This window comes from Podarcis raffonei, chromosome 6, assembly GCF_027172205.1.
Source record: "Podarcis raffonei isolate rPodRaf1 chromosome 6, rPodRaf1.pri, whole genome shotgun sequence".
In the NCBI taxonomy this organism is placed as follows: domain Eukaryota; kingdom Metazoa; phylum Chordata; class Lepidosauria; order Squamata; family Lacertidae; genus Podarcis; species Podarcis raffonei.
The window spans coordinates 35185486-35198867 of record NC_070607.1 but is presented as its reverse complement, the minus strand read 5'-3'; the positions used below and the strand labels follow the sequence as shown (position 1 = coordinate 35198867).

At 43.5% G+C, this 13382-nt stretch overlaps 1 protein-coding gene across 1 annotated transcript in view; it reads left to right on the top strand.

The window, feature by feature from the left end:
- The window catches only part of TNNI3K (TNNI3 interacting kinase), a 143017-nt gene extending 137742 nt beyond the window's left edge, over window positions 1–5275 (top strand). The window contains exons 24-25 of the mRNA XM_053392049.1: window positions 1491–1570; window positions 4352–5275. Coding sequence (XP_053248024.1) covers window positions 1491–1570; window positions 4352–4428 — 157 coding nt within the window. The 3' untranslated portion in view covers window positions 4429–5275. The remainder of the gene's footprint in view (window positions 1–1490; window positions 1571–4351) is intronic.
- The last annotated feature ends 8107 nt before the right edge of the window (window positions 5276–13382 follow it).

Sequence of the window (13382 nt, the reverse complement as noted above, 5' to 3'; positions counted from 1 at the left end):
CGTAACCTCCATGTAAGTTGAGGGCTTACTATACTTCGGAACACTCTGCTTTGAAATAGCAGTCCATTTGTTGGTGAATGTTGCTAGCTAGTTAAATGGCTTTTGTGGCCAGAATTTAAAGAAGAGTGTCTTTGAGTTTCTCCTGCTCAAAACCGCAGTCTGCCACGCAGTGTAGCAAGTAGATTTTTGCTGTTTTAAACAGGTTTCAATCCATCTATCTATCAATCAATACTACTGAGTGCACACAAAACATCAGACTTGCCTGAACTAGCTCCTTGGATCCAATTAATTACCCTTACTTTAATTCTCAGCATTGTCACCACTCTCCAGATATCTAGATGGACAGACAGACAGACAGACAGACACAGACAGACAGTATTGCAAACTGTAATTCGAGTATAATATTCTAACCAAGCTAAGTATAGGGATGGGTGAAAGTGTTGAGACATTTATGAAGGCAACATGGTCAGTTTTCCATAGCAACTGCTTTGATGAGACTTGGAGGGGAGTATTATGAAGGAGGAAATGTCATTGTATTTGGGCAATGATACCACGTAAAGGGGGGGAAAGGCACATTTTAGCAAGACTATATAGGTGCTATTAGAGTCTGCTAAAATGAGAGGGAAAGGGGAAAATATCAACACTGCAAATCCATACAGGCTCCACAGTTACAGGTATATTTACTGGCAGCAAGTCCTATGTGTACTTCCAGGAAGGTACATTTAGGAACAAAGCTTCAGTTTTTTCACCAGGGAAAAGGAAAAAAATCTGCCAAACCAATATATAAATTTCTTACCTGCCATCAGTTAGAAATTGCCCTTATCAAAATCACCAAGGAAGGTACATTGCTGGGAATAATCCTTTCAGCTTGTCCTTTCAGCCACAACTTGACAACAAATTCTTTGAAGCTCTTGTTTTTTGAAAGAACCTCAGATAACTGCATACTTTACCATGAACAAGTAGAGACATATTGTTATGAATCCTCTGGATATTAAGGTACAGTTTGAGGTGCTATTTCACACTCTCTGGGCGTACTCAGTATCTGTTAGCCCATCATTTGAGAACAGCTGGTACAGGCAGTCTTTACCTGATTGCTTCCAAGGATAAAGGAACATATTTTCAGTGAGCAACATTTGGATTTGCGTCTGAAGGGTGATGTTCTCTTTCACAAAGGAATTAGCATGCACGAACCTGATAGTACTGGGGTAGATACATTATTTATGGTATATTGGAATTGTCACCTAGAATTGTTCTTCAGGTCGAAAGCATTGTAGAACAAAACTCAAAATTCTGAGAAGAAGTTGTTCTGGAAATGTATTCCTTCTCCATCCATGTTATTTTTCTTCCTGTGCAATTGCTTCTTCTAAAAAGCCGGTTGTGTTTTCCGCTGGTGTTTTTTTTAAAGGATGTTGTTTCTGTAGAAAAGCTCTAATATTACAAAGATAACATATTCAGTCATCTATAATGAAGACATCCTGTCAATTTTACAGCACTGGACAGCACCCTTCTCAAGGTCTTTCTCTGGAAGAAATGAGGAGAAATTTCCAGTACCCGCCTATTGACCGAAATGGTAAGAGGTCCCTCAGATGTAACAAAGATAAGTTCTATTTATGGGCTAATCCATTTTCTTTGGGATGAAACTGGCACACACACACAAATTGGAAGTACACTGAAAATAGCAAACCGTCAGCTTCGGTAATAAGATCTGGAAATGTTTCTATTACAGATTGTAGAAACGAGGCATGTGACAAGTTTCCCCAAGACTCGGGGAAAACTTTAACCACACCTTAGACCCTCCAGGGAGATTGTTGTGATTCCTGCCACCACTGGAGAGCCATTTTGCACCGAAAAAGTTTTAACTGTGCCTCTAAACTGTGAAATGTGAACACAATGAGCATGTCTACAAACATAGGTGTCATTTAGGTACACTTGTGGGAAGCTCTGATTGGTTGCAATTCTTTGTCACGTGTTCACTGTAAGACCGGTTTGAGAGAGCCTTTGGCAAAGTGTCCTTGGCAGGCTCCCTTCTCATTTGGGTGTCCCCTTCATGGTTCAGCGGCAAACTTGCCTTGTAGCCCACAGAGTATCAGGTTTTTCCTCTTAACTAAGGAGTGGAAGCCTCCCACGATCTGTCATTTTATTTTTCCTATGATACCTGGGCATAGCAAAGCATTGTGGGGCAAGCAGAATAATGGTCAGAACAAAAATGTGATTCTTTTTTAAAATAAATAAATAAATAAATCCATTTATCACGAGTCTTCAACGCTAGTTTTCATTCCTTTGTGCTGTTGTGCTCTTTTGTTATACCCTAGTGCTAAATGTTGCAGCCTTTTAGGGCAGGTGCCAAATTATAGTACTATAGGGACTGTCCTGATGTTAGAATTGAGTCCCGCTTCCCTCCACAAACTTTTAAAAGTATACTTTATTTCTCCTAACCTTTTGGCCTTTGTACATAATATCTCCATATAATATGGGGGACCACTAGGGGTGCATCAGAAGATGGCTGACAATAACATCTCTCCGACCCGCACGTGGTAACTTGGAGGCTGTGATGGGAGTAAATAGCCTCCCTACCCCCCCCCCAGGATTGTGGTGGGGGACTGCCCTTGCCTGCTGTGCCCTATACCACCCCCGAATTTGTGGGGATGGGGGCACTAGGCACAATGCCCTCCTGTGGGATTTCGGCGCTCCTGGACGCCGTCTCTGATCCGCGCCACTAGCTGCAAGAACTTCAAAAGAAACAATTTGGATGAAGCGAATGCACATATTTCAAGGAAGGAGGGGGAGTAAAGACTGCTAACAGAAGAGATCTCTGATAAAACAAGACGAGTCGGAGGAACAAGTATAAATCATGAGAAGATACGCCAAGACTCGGTATGGCAAAGGGACTGATGGGGGAGGGGGAAAAACTTTCCTTTCTTTCCCTTATGTGATTAAACAAGAATCCCCCCCCCCTCACAAGTCAGAAATGTCGTTTTAAGGACTTAAGCTGTGGATTTAAGGCTGTGTGGAGATAAACTTTCGAACCAAAGCATGTTTTAAGAAGAGCGTGGAATGTATAAGGGCTTTGGAATGACACAGTTAAAAACTCCATCGCCATATTGGGAAGTTCTGTCGGAGGACTTAAGTCTGAGAGGAGAAATAGAGAAATAGAGCTGTTTTTATATTGTGGGTGAAACTCCTCAGTGGGACTTAAGAACGACAGTTCTGTAATTAATGATGGAAAGAGCGCTGTTATCTATGAAGGCGATGGTATATGGAAACCATCTCGATTTGAGGATTGGAAGAACGGAAAAATTCACACAGTATTATTATTGGTGTTTATCGGCTTAAGGAGACTATCAGAAGAGATCATAAAGGAAAAAGAGAAAATATATGAACAAGATGTGATGTGGAAACAGCAAGATAAGACTGGATAGAATTATGAACTTTGTTTGGACTGATTTGGACATTAACGCAGTGGCAAGATGATGATCAGAATCCCCCTTCGGATCTTGAAATATGGGTTCCCTCAACAAAATTTAAAATTCGGCTTTGTAATTCGGAATTTATGTGATGTGATTTGCTTTGATTTGATTTGATTGGCCGGTTAATAAAAAATTTTTTTAAAAAAATATATATATCCATATAATATTACCCTGATGTTTAGAAAGACAGGCTGCAACCCTGTACACTCTTTCCAGGGGGTGGGGTGGATAGACCCGTTAAACCCAAATGGGTTTACTTCTAAGCAGGCATGCATAGGATTGCACTGTTAATGACTAGGCAAGGATGACAAATATTATAGCAGAAGAATAATAGTAGCAATCACATTTGACCAGTGGCCCAGATGGTAAAGGAATAATAATAGTCCTTAATAGACAACCTGGTACTTGCAATAGCAGCTATTGTCATGATAATTGCCCAGGATTAAGGGCATAATTATTTCTGGCAGGCTGCTTATTGTTGACTGTTGGATCTCCCATTCAAGGTCAAAATAGGTATATTTAAAAATCAAATAGAAATGTGACAGTGTATTTAAATATCTTGGCTCCCATTTTGTGTCGGCCACCAGTTTAAATGGCTATTGTGACTACACTGCATTTGAATGGCCTGCGTATCTGTATTTCATATTTCGCCTCCTAGAATTGTCTTCAGAGAAAGGCATTAAACTTGGGCATTTCAGGTAGCAAAGAGATTTGCCCGAAACACATTTTCCTGGGAGCAATTGCTTATTTAGTTAGCGAAAACATCCTTTTATACCTTCATAAATACAGAGGCCTGTTGGAAGCGGAGAGGGGAGGGAGAAGGGTTTGCTGGGCTGAATGGCGTTTGTGACTCGCTCACCTGAGCTACTCTTCACCTTCCACAGGTTACGTGTCGGATCCCATGAGTACGATGCGATTTCATTCCTGCAGCAACAGCGGCAGCTTTGAAGACAGTGCCTGACAGCAGGAACCATCTACTTGCCTAGAGTTTCTCCACGAAGCAGCAGCAACAATTCTTCCTGGTGTCAACACAGCTCCCAGTCATCATATGTTACATCAAAGAGCCCCACGTTGGCTTGCTTATTTACTGATAGCTAATGCTTCCATCATAAATTGTTCTTCAACCATTCTCTTTCTGTGCCAGCAATTTATAGGTGGTGTGGGGGGGAAATAAATCTGTCAAAGTTTGGGGTTGTACCAAGCTTGCCCTTGGGATATACTGCATCCATGCCAGGGAACAAAATCAGAGACTGGAATGTTTTTTATTCATTACCCATGAGTTGGGAAGGAAAGTTAATTGTTACACTGTGGGAGGTCCCAATTTGGGGGCTTCCCACGGTGTGACAATTACCTTGCCTTTCTCACCTCAAGCTTAATGGAGAAAATAGATTGCTCAGCATCATGTCCCGTGGGATAACCTCCTCTCCTTCTCTTTCAGCTGCAAGTCCTTGGGTCTCATTTTTGTTGAAGCCTAGGCTAGTGGTTCCAGCATGCTGTATGGTCCTACTCTATCTAATGTTGTCTATATCTTCCAGGGCTTCTTGGCTTGATGCACCTCAAAGCACCCAACTAACTCAGTGAGAAGTTCATTTACAGATATGTTGTGGATGTCTTGGAGTCATACTGGAATGCAGTGTAGTTTAAAGTTGTGTTATTCAATTTAATCAGCTGATTGGTGCCAAGAGGCCGGGCTTGTCTTTCTGTGGCCGTTCTGTTTAAAGTTGCCAGTTTAACACATTATGTTAATCCTCTCTTGAATGTTCATTTGAGTTTTGCATAGCTCAACAATAAAACAATTGTGTAAATGAGGACAGAGTTCTTTATTCCCTTGCCCACCTCAGGGGACTAGAGAGAGCAAAAGTTGCGATTGTATAGATTTAATCAGACAGATGATTAATTCTCTTTGGATTGAGCCACACATTGAGCCTCTTCATAAAGTTCAAAATGTACAGAGCCTACCTTGCATGTGCAGCCTTCAGAAGAAGTGAGGAGGCAGTCAGACCAAAGCTGGTAAAGAGCTTCCCATCTTTTAGTGTGATTTTATTTACTTCCTGTTTCCAAGCTCCCACGAGCTGCTTCCTCTGACACTATGCTGCTCATGTGAGTAGGCCACTCAAGTAAATGTGCAATAAAGCTGCAAAGAAGGTAGCATACAAATGGGATCTACAGTGGTACCTCGGGTTACATATGTGTCAGGTTACATATGCTTCAGGTTACAGACTCCGCTAACCCAGAAATTGTACCTTGTGTTAAGAACTTTGTTTCAGGATGAGAACAGAAATCGTGTGGCGGTGGCATGGCAGCAGCAGGAAGCCCCATTAGCTAAAGTGGTGCTTCAGGTTAAGAACAGTTTCAGGTTAAGAATGGACCTCTGGAACGAATTAAGTACGTAACCAGAGGTATTCATTTTTAGGAAGCAATAGAAGACCCTTTTTATTATTTAGTTAGACACTTTGCTGCATCCCAGTGGTGGGCATCACTAGACACTTGCTGTCAGTGTCTGTGCCCTGGCAAGGAGCCCATTGCTGAACAGAGCACTAAAGCCTAACTGCTGGTATTAAGGTTGTAACCTGCAGAATGACGAGGTGGTTTTAGGGTAGCATGACCAGGGCAGTAACACTGGGTGCCCTGCTGCAGGGGATGCCACAACAAGACTGTAGAACAGAGCATGAGAGGGGGCAGGGGGGCTGAATTGTAGCGTCACATGGGGTGCTGCTGAAGTTTAGGAGCCCAAAGTCTGGCACCTACTAGATGGACTAATGGACTGACTCAGCCATCAGCCTGTGCAGGAGCATTTGGTGCTGTGTGTGTGTGTGTGTGTGTGTGTGTGTGTGTGTGTGTGTGTCACAGCAGGCAAGAGAAGCAAGCAGGAAGTCTAAATGGTATATTGCTCCCATTGGCTCTAGATAAGGGATTTGGGCTAGGAAGCTCTGTTGTGTAGCAGGAAGGAGATTGCAGTGCTCCTCTTTTTCCAGGGACCAAAACCCCTCCTCAAACCTTGGATCCAGCCTTTCTTTCTTTCTTTCTTTCTTTCTTTCTTTCTTTCTTTCTAAAAGTATTTTTCTCAGCAATTCACAGCCACCATCAAACCCGCACAGAAGAATGCTGCTCTGTAGCTCATTTGTGTTCGTGATACAAACGCTTTTGCAAGACAGAGGGACAAGGAACGAAAGAGGGCAGCTAGCTATGCATGTCACTATCACTGTTGTATCCTGCATAAATCTTTGAAATGCTGGAAGAGAACCACAGCTCTTCATCTCACATGAATGCTGCTCCACAGTGTCATCTAGTGCCCTTAAAACAAAAATACCGCATGAAATGTAGCCTGAGGAATCCTTCCTCTCAGCCGTGTTTTTGTGTTTCTGGGGGACATGTTTCAACACAAACACCTTGTGCACGCATAGAGAAAGGCAGTGTTACTAGTGTCTGTCAGGTCTGCCCCAAAAACCCAAATCCTGGGCTGAAATAAACTAAATGGAGAGACCATTTGACTCATACAAGGTTAATACATTATTAGGGGGTGGTTGTTGGCATCTGTCTCAAGAGACAAAGAAGTGCACCTCTGTGGATGAAGTCCACTCTCAAAGTCCTTTCCTTTGGGCTCCCCTGCCACAGCCACTCCTGTTACTCAATCTGACTTCTGTTTTATTCCTCTACCCAACCCTAATTTCATGCAAATCTGGGCTTGTGATGCGGCACTGCAGATCCTCCAAAGGGGCCTAGGAGATGACAACCTTACATTTTTTCATACATAGGAAGATACTTAATGCATAATACAGCTACATCCTTTTGAAGTGTGAATTATTCAATGAATGGGTAGAGGGAGGGGAAGCATTTTTAAACATTAAGTGGTTCTTGAAAAGTTTGCCAGCCTTTCCCCTTCTCATATCCTCTCTTTCTGCAGGTTTCTCTTTGCCTGGCTGAGCATCACTGAGCACAAGAGGCACAATTAAGACACAGCCCACACATGTGATACAAAAAGCCGAATGTGAACTTTGATCTGTTCTTTCTACAGTAATGAGCAATTTCTGCTCTGTGTGTGTGTGTAGGGGGTCGGGGAATGAAGCCAAGAGTGTGTGTGCATTTGAAAGCAACGATTGTGGGAAGAACACCTGAGATGCCAAGATGACTGCGAGGGATGATACATCAGTGGGAAATGGAGAGAATGGGTGGGGGTGGCCATAGAAATTCTCCAGAAAGCTGGAGAGAAACATCCTCTGAAATTTCACAGCAGAAAGAACAGGAGCGTTTGCTGAAGCAAGAGGCCTTACACATTCGTTTCAGGCAGATTCATCTGGGTAAAACAATGAGCAGAGGTTTGTGGCCATAGGAAGCTGCTTCATACTGAGTCAGGCCACTGGTCCATCTAGTTTGGTATTGTCTACACTGACCGGCAGCAGATCTCCAGCACTTCCTATGGGGGGGGGTATTTCCCAGCCCTACCAGGAGATTCCAGGGGTTGAACCTGGAACCTTCTCCAAAGTCGAAGAATGCACAGATAATAGATGGACCTTTTCCATGTGTGACTGTACAGTGGTACCTCAAGTTACATACGCTTCAGGTTACATACGCTTCAGGTTACAGACTCTGCTAACCCAGAAATAGTGCTTCAGGTTAAGAACTTTGCTTCAGGTTGAGAACAGAAATCGTGCTCCAGCGGCGTGGCAGCGGTGGGAGGCCCCATTAGCTAAAGTGGTGCTTCAGGTTAAGAACAGTTTCAGGTTAAGTACGGACCTCTGGAACAAATTAAGTACTTAACCCGAGGTACCACTGTATACCTGAAAAGCACACCATTTCCTCAGTTCCATTAGTGCCTTTTGAAATGAACAGTCCAGGTGGGAGGGAGCATGGGGTTAATCAGAGTTACAGTTCCCCATGGCAGAATTTGCCTGGGTAAGTTCAGACTTCTCTGAGGCCATTCTATATGCTTAAGGAGCAGGTAACATGTTGATTTGCTGAGTTAGAGGAAGCCAATGTTTTGTGGCAGGAAAGGACTCCCATGCATTTTAAGAGCTGCACTGGGAATGCAACTGGGGCAGCATTTCAGGATAGGGCAATGTTCCTTCGGGAAGCATTCCTCCTGTCGAACCCCTGACACTCAGCTGGTAAAGGCACAGGAGCCCTGCCAGTGAAAAGTGCCAACTCTTTCTGTACAATGAATCTCCATTAGCAGCACCATCCAAGTGTAAGAAATTAATGAGGACTAGAAATAGAACAAGGGGATCAGCCGGGGGAAGAGCTATGCCTCCTTTAATTGCCCAGTCCCATTGCTAGCACCTGACCTTCCACATTCATGGGGAATTTGCATTTCGTTTGCTGATTCCTAGATAGTGCTTGCCCGTAGACTTGAGCAGTTTGAAATGCAAAGCGTTTGACAAAGCCATACTGGTTGGATTCTAGCAAAGCAAACACGTTGTTTTACTGGTAATTAATATAATTGGCTATTAGAAGAAAGCACTGCCTCAATTAATTGGTCTCTGTAGAAGGAATATCAAGTCTTTGGGGGAAAGCATGCTTCTCAGAAGGAAAGAATTATTAATTCAAATGATCTTTTTTTTTCTTGGGTACCAAAATTTCAGCCCAATACAGTCTTCAAGTTATTTACTAAGGCCAAATTAATCTTGTCCCTTTCCCAGAAATGAAGTCCCTTTGAAATACATATAAAAGAAAATATCCCACTGAGATGTTTTTGGGACCATCCAGTTACCAGCTGTTGCTGCTGCAGCATCGCTAATTGTTGGGAACCTGATTGAAACTCAGATTGCTAATTTATTATCTACATGGTTTTTAAAAAACAAAAATGTGGCAAAGAAGCCAAGAACTCAGTATGTCCACCCAAGAGTGCACTGTGGACACGTCATAGATCTGCACAAAAGGCTTTGAACTTTGGCAGCTGGTTGGACTACCTTGGGGATGACTAACTGGCAGCCAGTAGACCATATGTAAGCCCCTTGAGCAATTTAACCTGATCTCTTGTAAACCTTCCAAAACTATTGCCGGGTTGAAAGAAACGGAGGCTGCATGCCTTAATGCTACACTGCTTGGATTTTGCATGCAGTATGCAAATGTCAATATTGCCTGTGCATATGAGCTCCGTAATTGTGAAACCCATTGCTGTTATATAGTTTCAGCTTTAAAAGGGAGTGGATCACAGTCTGGAAAACAGAGTGGGCTGGGGGAATCCAGGAGATGTGTACCACTGCTGCTGTCCGCTTCTGTGTGATTCACAGGGTGAAAGCTGCAGCAATGATGCAATTCATGATGGCTTGGGTTGCTTGCACACCAGACATTTAAGGCATATTTTCCCATCCCAATAATTCCAGGAACCATGGTTTGTTGAGACTGCTGGGCATTTTAGCTCGGCAAGCTACAGTTTCCAGCAGGGGTGCCAACTTGAATAAAATACGAGGGCCGGATAAGCCCCCAGCCCGCATAATCTATCACATGATGTTGCGTATGCACACCATTTGAATGGCAATGCCCATCAGCTTGGGGGGTAGCCCCCTCAAATATTTTTTTAGAGGGGCCGAAGGGACCTCAGCCCCAAGGAGTTTCCAGGATTCATTGGGGGGGTGGAATGTGTTCTAAATATATGTTGTGCATGCAGAAGTGACACTATTCATGATGTTAAGAATGTGAGGCAGCCCTCTAGAAGTATGGTAATGAAAAATCACACAAAAAGCATGTTGATATGTTCATGCTGCTATACTTTCATATACACATCATAGAAAAAAATCTGAAACCATGGCAATTAATAAACAAATTTATTCACCCATAAAATTCATAAATATCATAGATTGCTTTGGATGGGGAGGAGGGTAGAGAACACTGACCACAGAACTTGACATACCTCAGAGACATTCTGGATGTTTCAATGGCCACAAAGAGTTCACACCTTGAAAGCAGAAGTATTGCACATCATTCACATAAGAACAAGCAAAGGAGTGCCTGGAAAAGAGTCAGCCCAAGCCATCTTGCCGCTTGAGGCAAATAACAAGATATCATCCATGAATTTTACTTCATCACAGGCAACATTATCCGCTGTGCCTGGAGGCAGCAGGCTAGCTTAGGAGGTGCGGGGCAGGCCAAGTGACAAACTCAGCCTGTCTGCCAACACCTCACCACCACTTCCTGCCCATCAGCATTTGATGCCTGGGGTAGCTGGCTCCCTCTGCCAAATGGTAGCACTGGCCCCAATCAGAAGTACAACAATTTAAATCTCTCAATAGAAAAATAATTTGCATTTTTTGTTTTAATCACACTGAAAATCTATTTATATACACAGGCTTAAGCAAGAGAAGCTGAGATGCTTTATGTGGCTACTTCATGTGCCTTTTACGATGCATTAGCAATCCCAGAATAGAAATGGAAATACAGGTGGGAATGAATGCAGATGCAGAAAGTATATTTCAGACATGGGACAGCTTGTCATGCTCTGGTGCTGCAGAGGAAAATGGCCTCTACTGAAATTCTCTGATCTGCACAACTATTAAGGATACGGGGGGTTTCATTTTCTATGGCATCTCTGGTCACCACTGCAGGAAATCTGGGACTAGATTCCATAAGGACAGATAACTGCAAAGTGAAAAATGGCTCTTGCACAGTCCGTTAGAATTCCCTGAAGTCCAAGATCCTTGATCAAACACTGCTTTTATATCTCTAAGTCTAAGCAAACATCCAGAGTTGTGAAGGCTAAATATATTGAAGGGGCGGGAGAGTCCGCCATTTGGGACTCGCGGGGATGTGCTAACTATTGCATCTGACACCCAGGCTCAAAGAGTGGAGGCATTCGGCCAACCTTAAGAAAAACCATCCAAGTGGTTGGTGGCCAACTGGCCAAATATGGGTGTGACTCCTCCTGTACTTTTAACTGCTGTTTCATTTGCAGAAATAGGAGATGAACCTCTTAGCAACATGGAAATAAATGCTATCACCTGCTAGCACCTGCAGACCAAATTGCTGTTTAAGCATGGGTGCCATGGTTGTGTTACAGCAAAACTTGTGCTTTAGAACTTCCTGTCTATTATTAGGAAGGTTCCTCCACCACATTGTTTTAAACATCTGCAGAAACCTTTTTAAAAAATTCAGGAAGCCTACCCAGTTCTCTATATGTGATTTTTTAAAATTCGGGTGTCCCGTCCCCAATGTTTAATTATAGTTGTTTTATGTATGCTTCTTAAGGGCTTTGTGAATTCTAACCATTCTTCATCTACAGCTGTACAATGTACACTGCTCAGAGAGCTCTTTGGTTACACAGCTTAAAACTCTTTCTGAATAAAATTAATGAGACTACCAAACATTTATTTTAATTGCAAGCCAATGGACAGTGTTATTGTTCTGCATTGGTTGCATGCTGCAAGTAATTGAGGCCCTTAATAAATAAGAGGGAGGCGTGGAATGAGAGAATAATGTCTCCTGCATCAACACACACTTCCATGTACATGTGCACTACTACCCACCGTCATGCACACAGACATACGCATGCACACTGCACCATGTGGTAAGATGCAAGGAAGCGCAACAGGAGTCCATTTGCCCCCCCCAATCCAATAGATGCTCACACACATATTATGTCCTTTTAGTGGAGGGGATGGAGCAGAGGAAACGCTTCCCTTTGCCTCCTCTCCCACCCTGACACAAGCAGAGACACAGAGAAATCATTCCACCTACTGGTTTCCTCCTACTCCCTCTCTCTCCTTCCTTCTGCAACTTCCGAGCAGCTGGGATTGAGCTGGGACCTGTTGAGCATGCCAAGTGCACATCTGGACAAGTGATGCTAAGGCATTCATTTGGGGGGGTTGACCCCACACTATTTCCCCAACTCTCTTCCTGCCCACCCTATGTCTATTCCCAGTTGCCCTTACGCAGCCCGATCATGTTCAAAAATGGAACCTAATTGTTTCTTGTTTTTATTCTCATCAATGGCATGTAATTTAAAACGTGATCATTTTCCATTTGAGGGGAAAGCATTAAATTGCATGGGGGAGGAACTCTCTTCTTTCATATAATGCCAATCCATTATTGCTGAAATTAGTGGCCCATATTTACACATGTAGGGGATTCTAATGTGTCTGTTAAATTAGTGATGGAAATGAGGAAAAACAACACCTTCCCAGTCACCCTTTAAGCAGGAATCCCACCCACAGAATTCAATGGGGCTTAGTAAAGGTAAAGGGACCCCTGACCATTAGGTCCAGTCATGGCCGACTCTGGGGTTGCAGCGTTCATCTTGCTTTATTCGCTGAGGGAGCCGGCATACAGCTTCCAGGTCATGTGGCCAGTATAACTAAGCCACTTCTGGTGAACCAGAGCAGCGCACAGAAACACTGTTTACCTTCCCGCTGGAGCGGTACATATTTATCTACTTGCACTTTGAGGTGCTTTCGAACTGCTAGGTTGGCAGGAGCAGGGACTGAGTAACGGGAGCTCACCTCGTCGCAGGGATTCGAACTGCCAACCTTCTGATCAGCAAGTCCTAGGCTCTGTGGTTTAACCCATAGCACCACCCATGTCCCACACATCAATGGGGCTTACTTCTGGGTAAACATGGATAGGATTGTGCTGCTAGTCTTCACTATTCTGTTCATTTTCAGCATGGGTGGCTCACATCCAGTAGATGACACGCCTATCACTCCTGGCCATTGACCATGCTGGGTGGGGCAAGACAGCACTGCACCCCTGCAGGCCACACAGCACTGATGCATGGCCCATGATGGCTGAATTACTGAGAAACTACAAGGTCAACATGTGAAGAAAACCAACACTATGTGGCATCTACCTTTTGTAGGTACATCACCATGTAGATGGTGGCATGGGGATGTTTTGTACTCTGGTGCTACACCCCCACACACAAACACAAAAATGCAGTCTTCACCCAAGAATCTCATCATTTTTAGATAAAATAATCTTCAACTG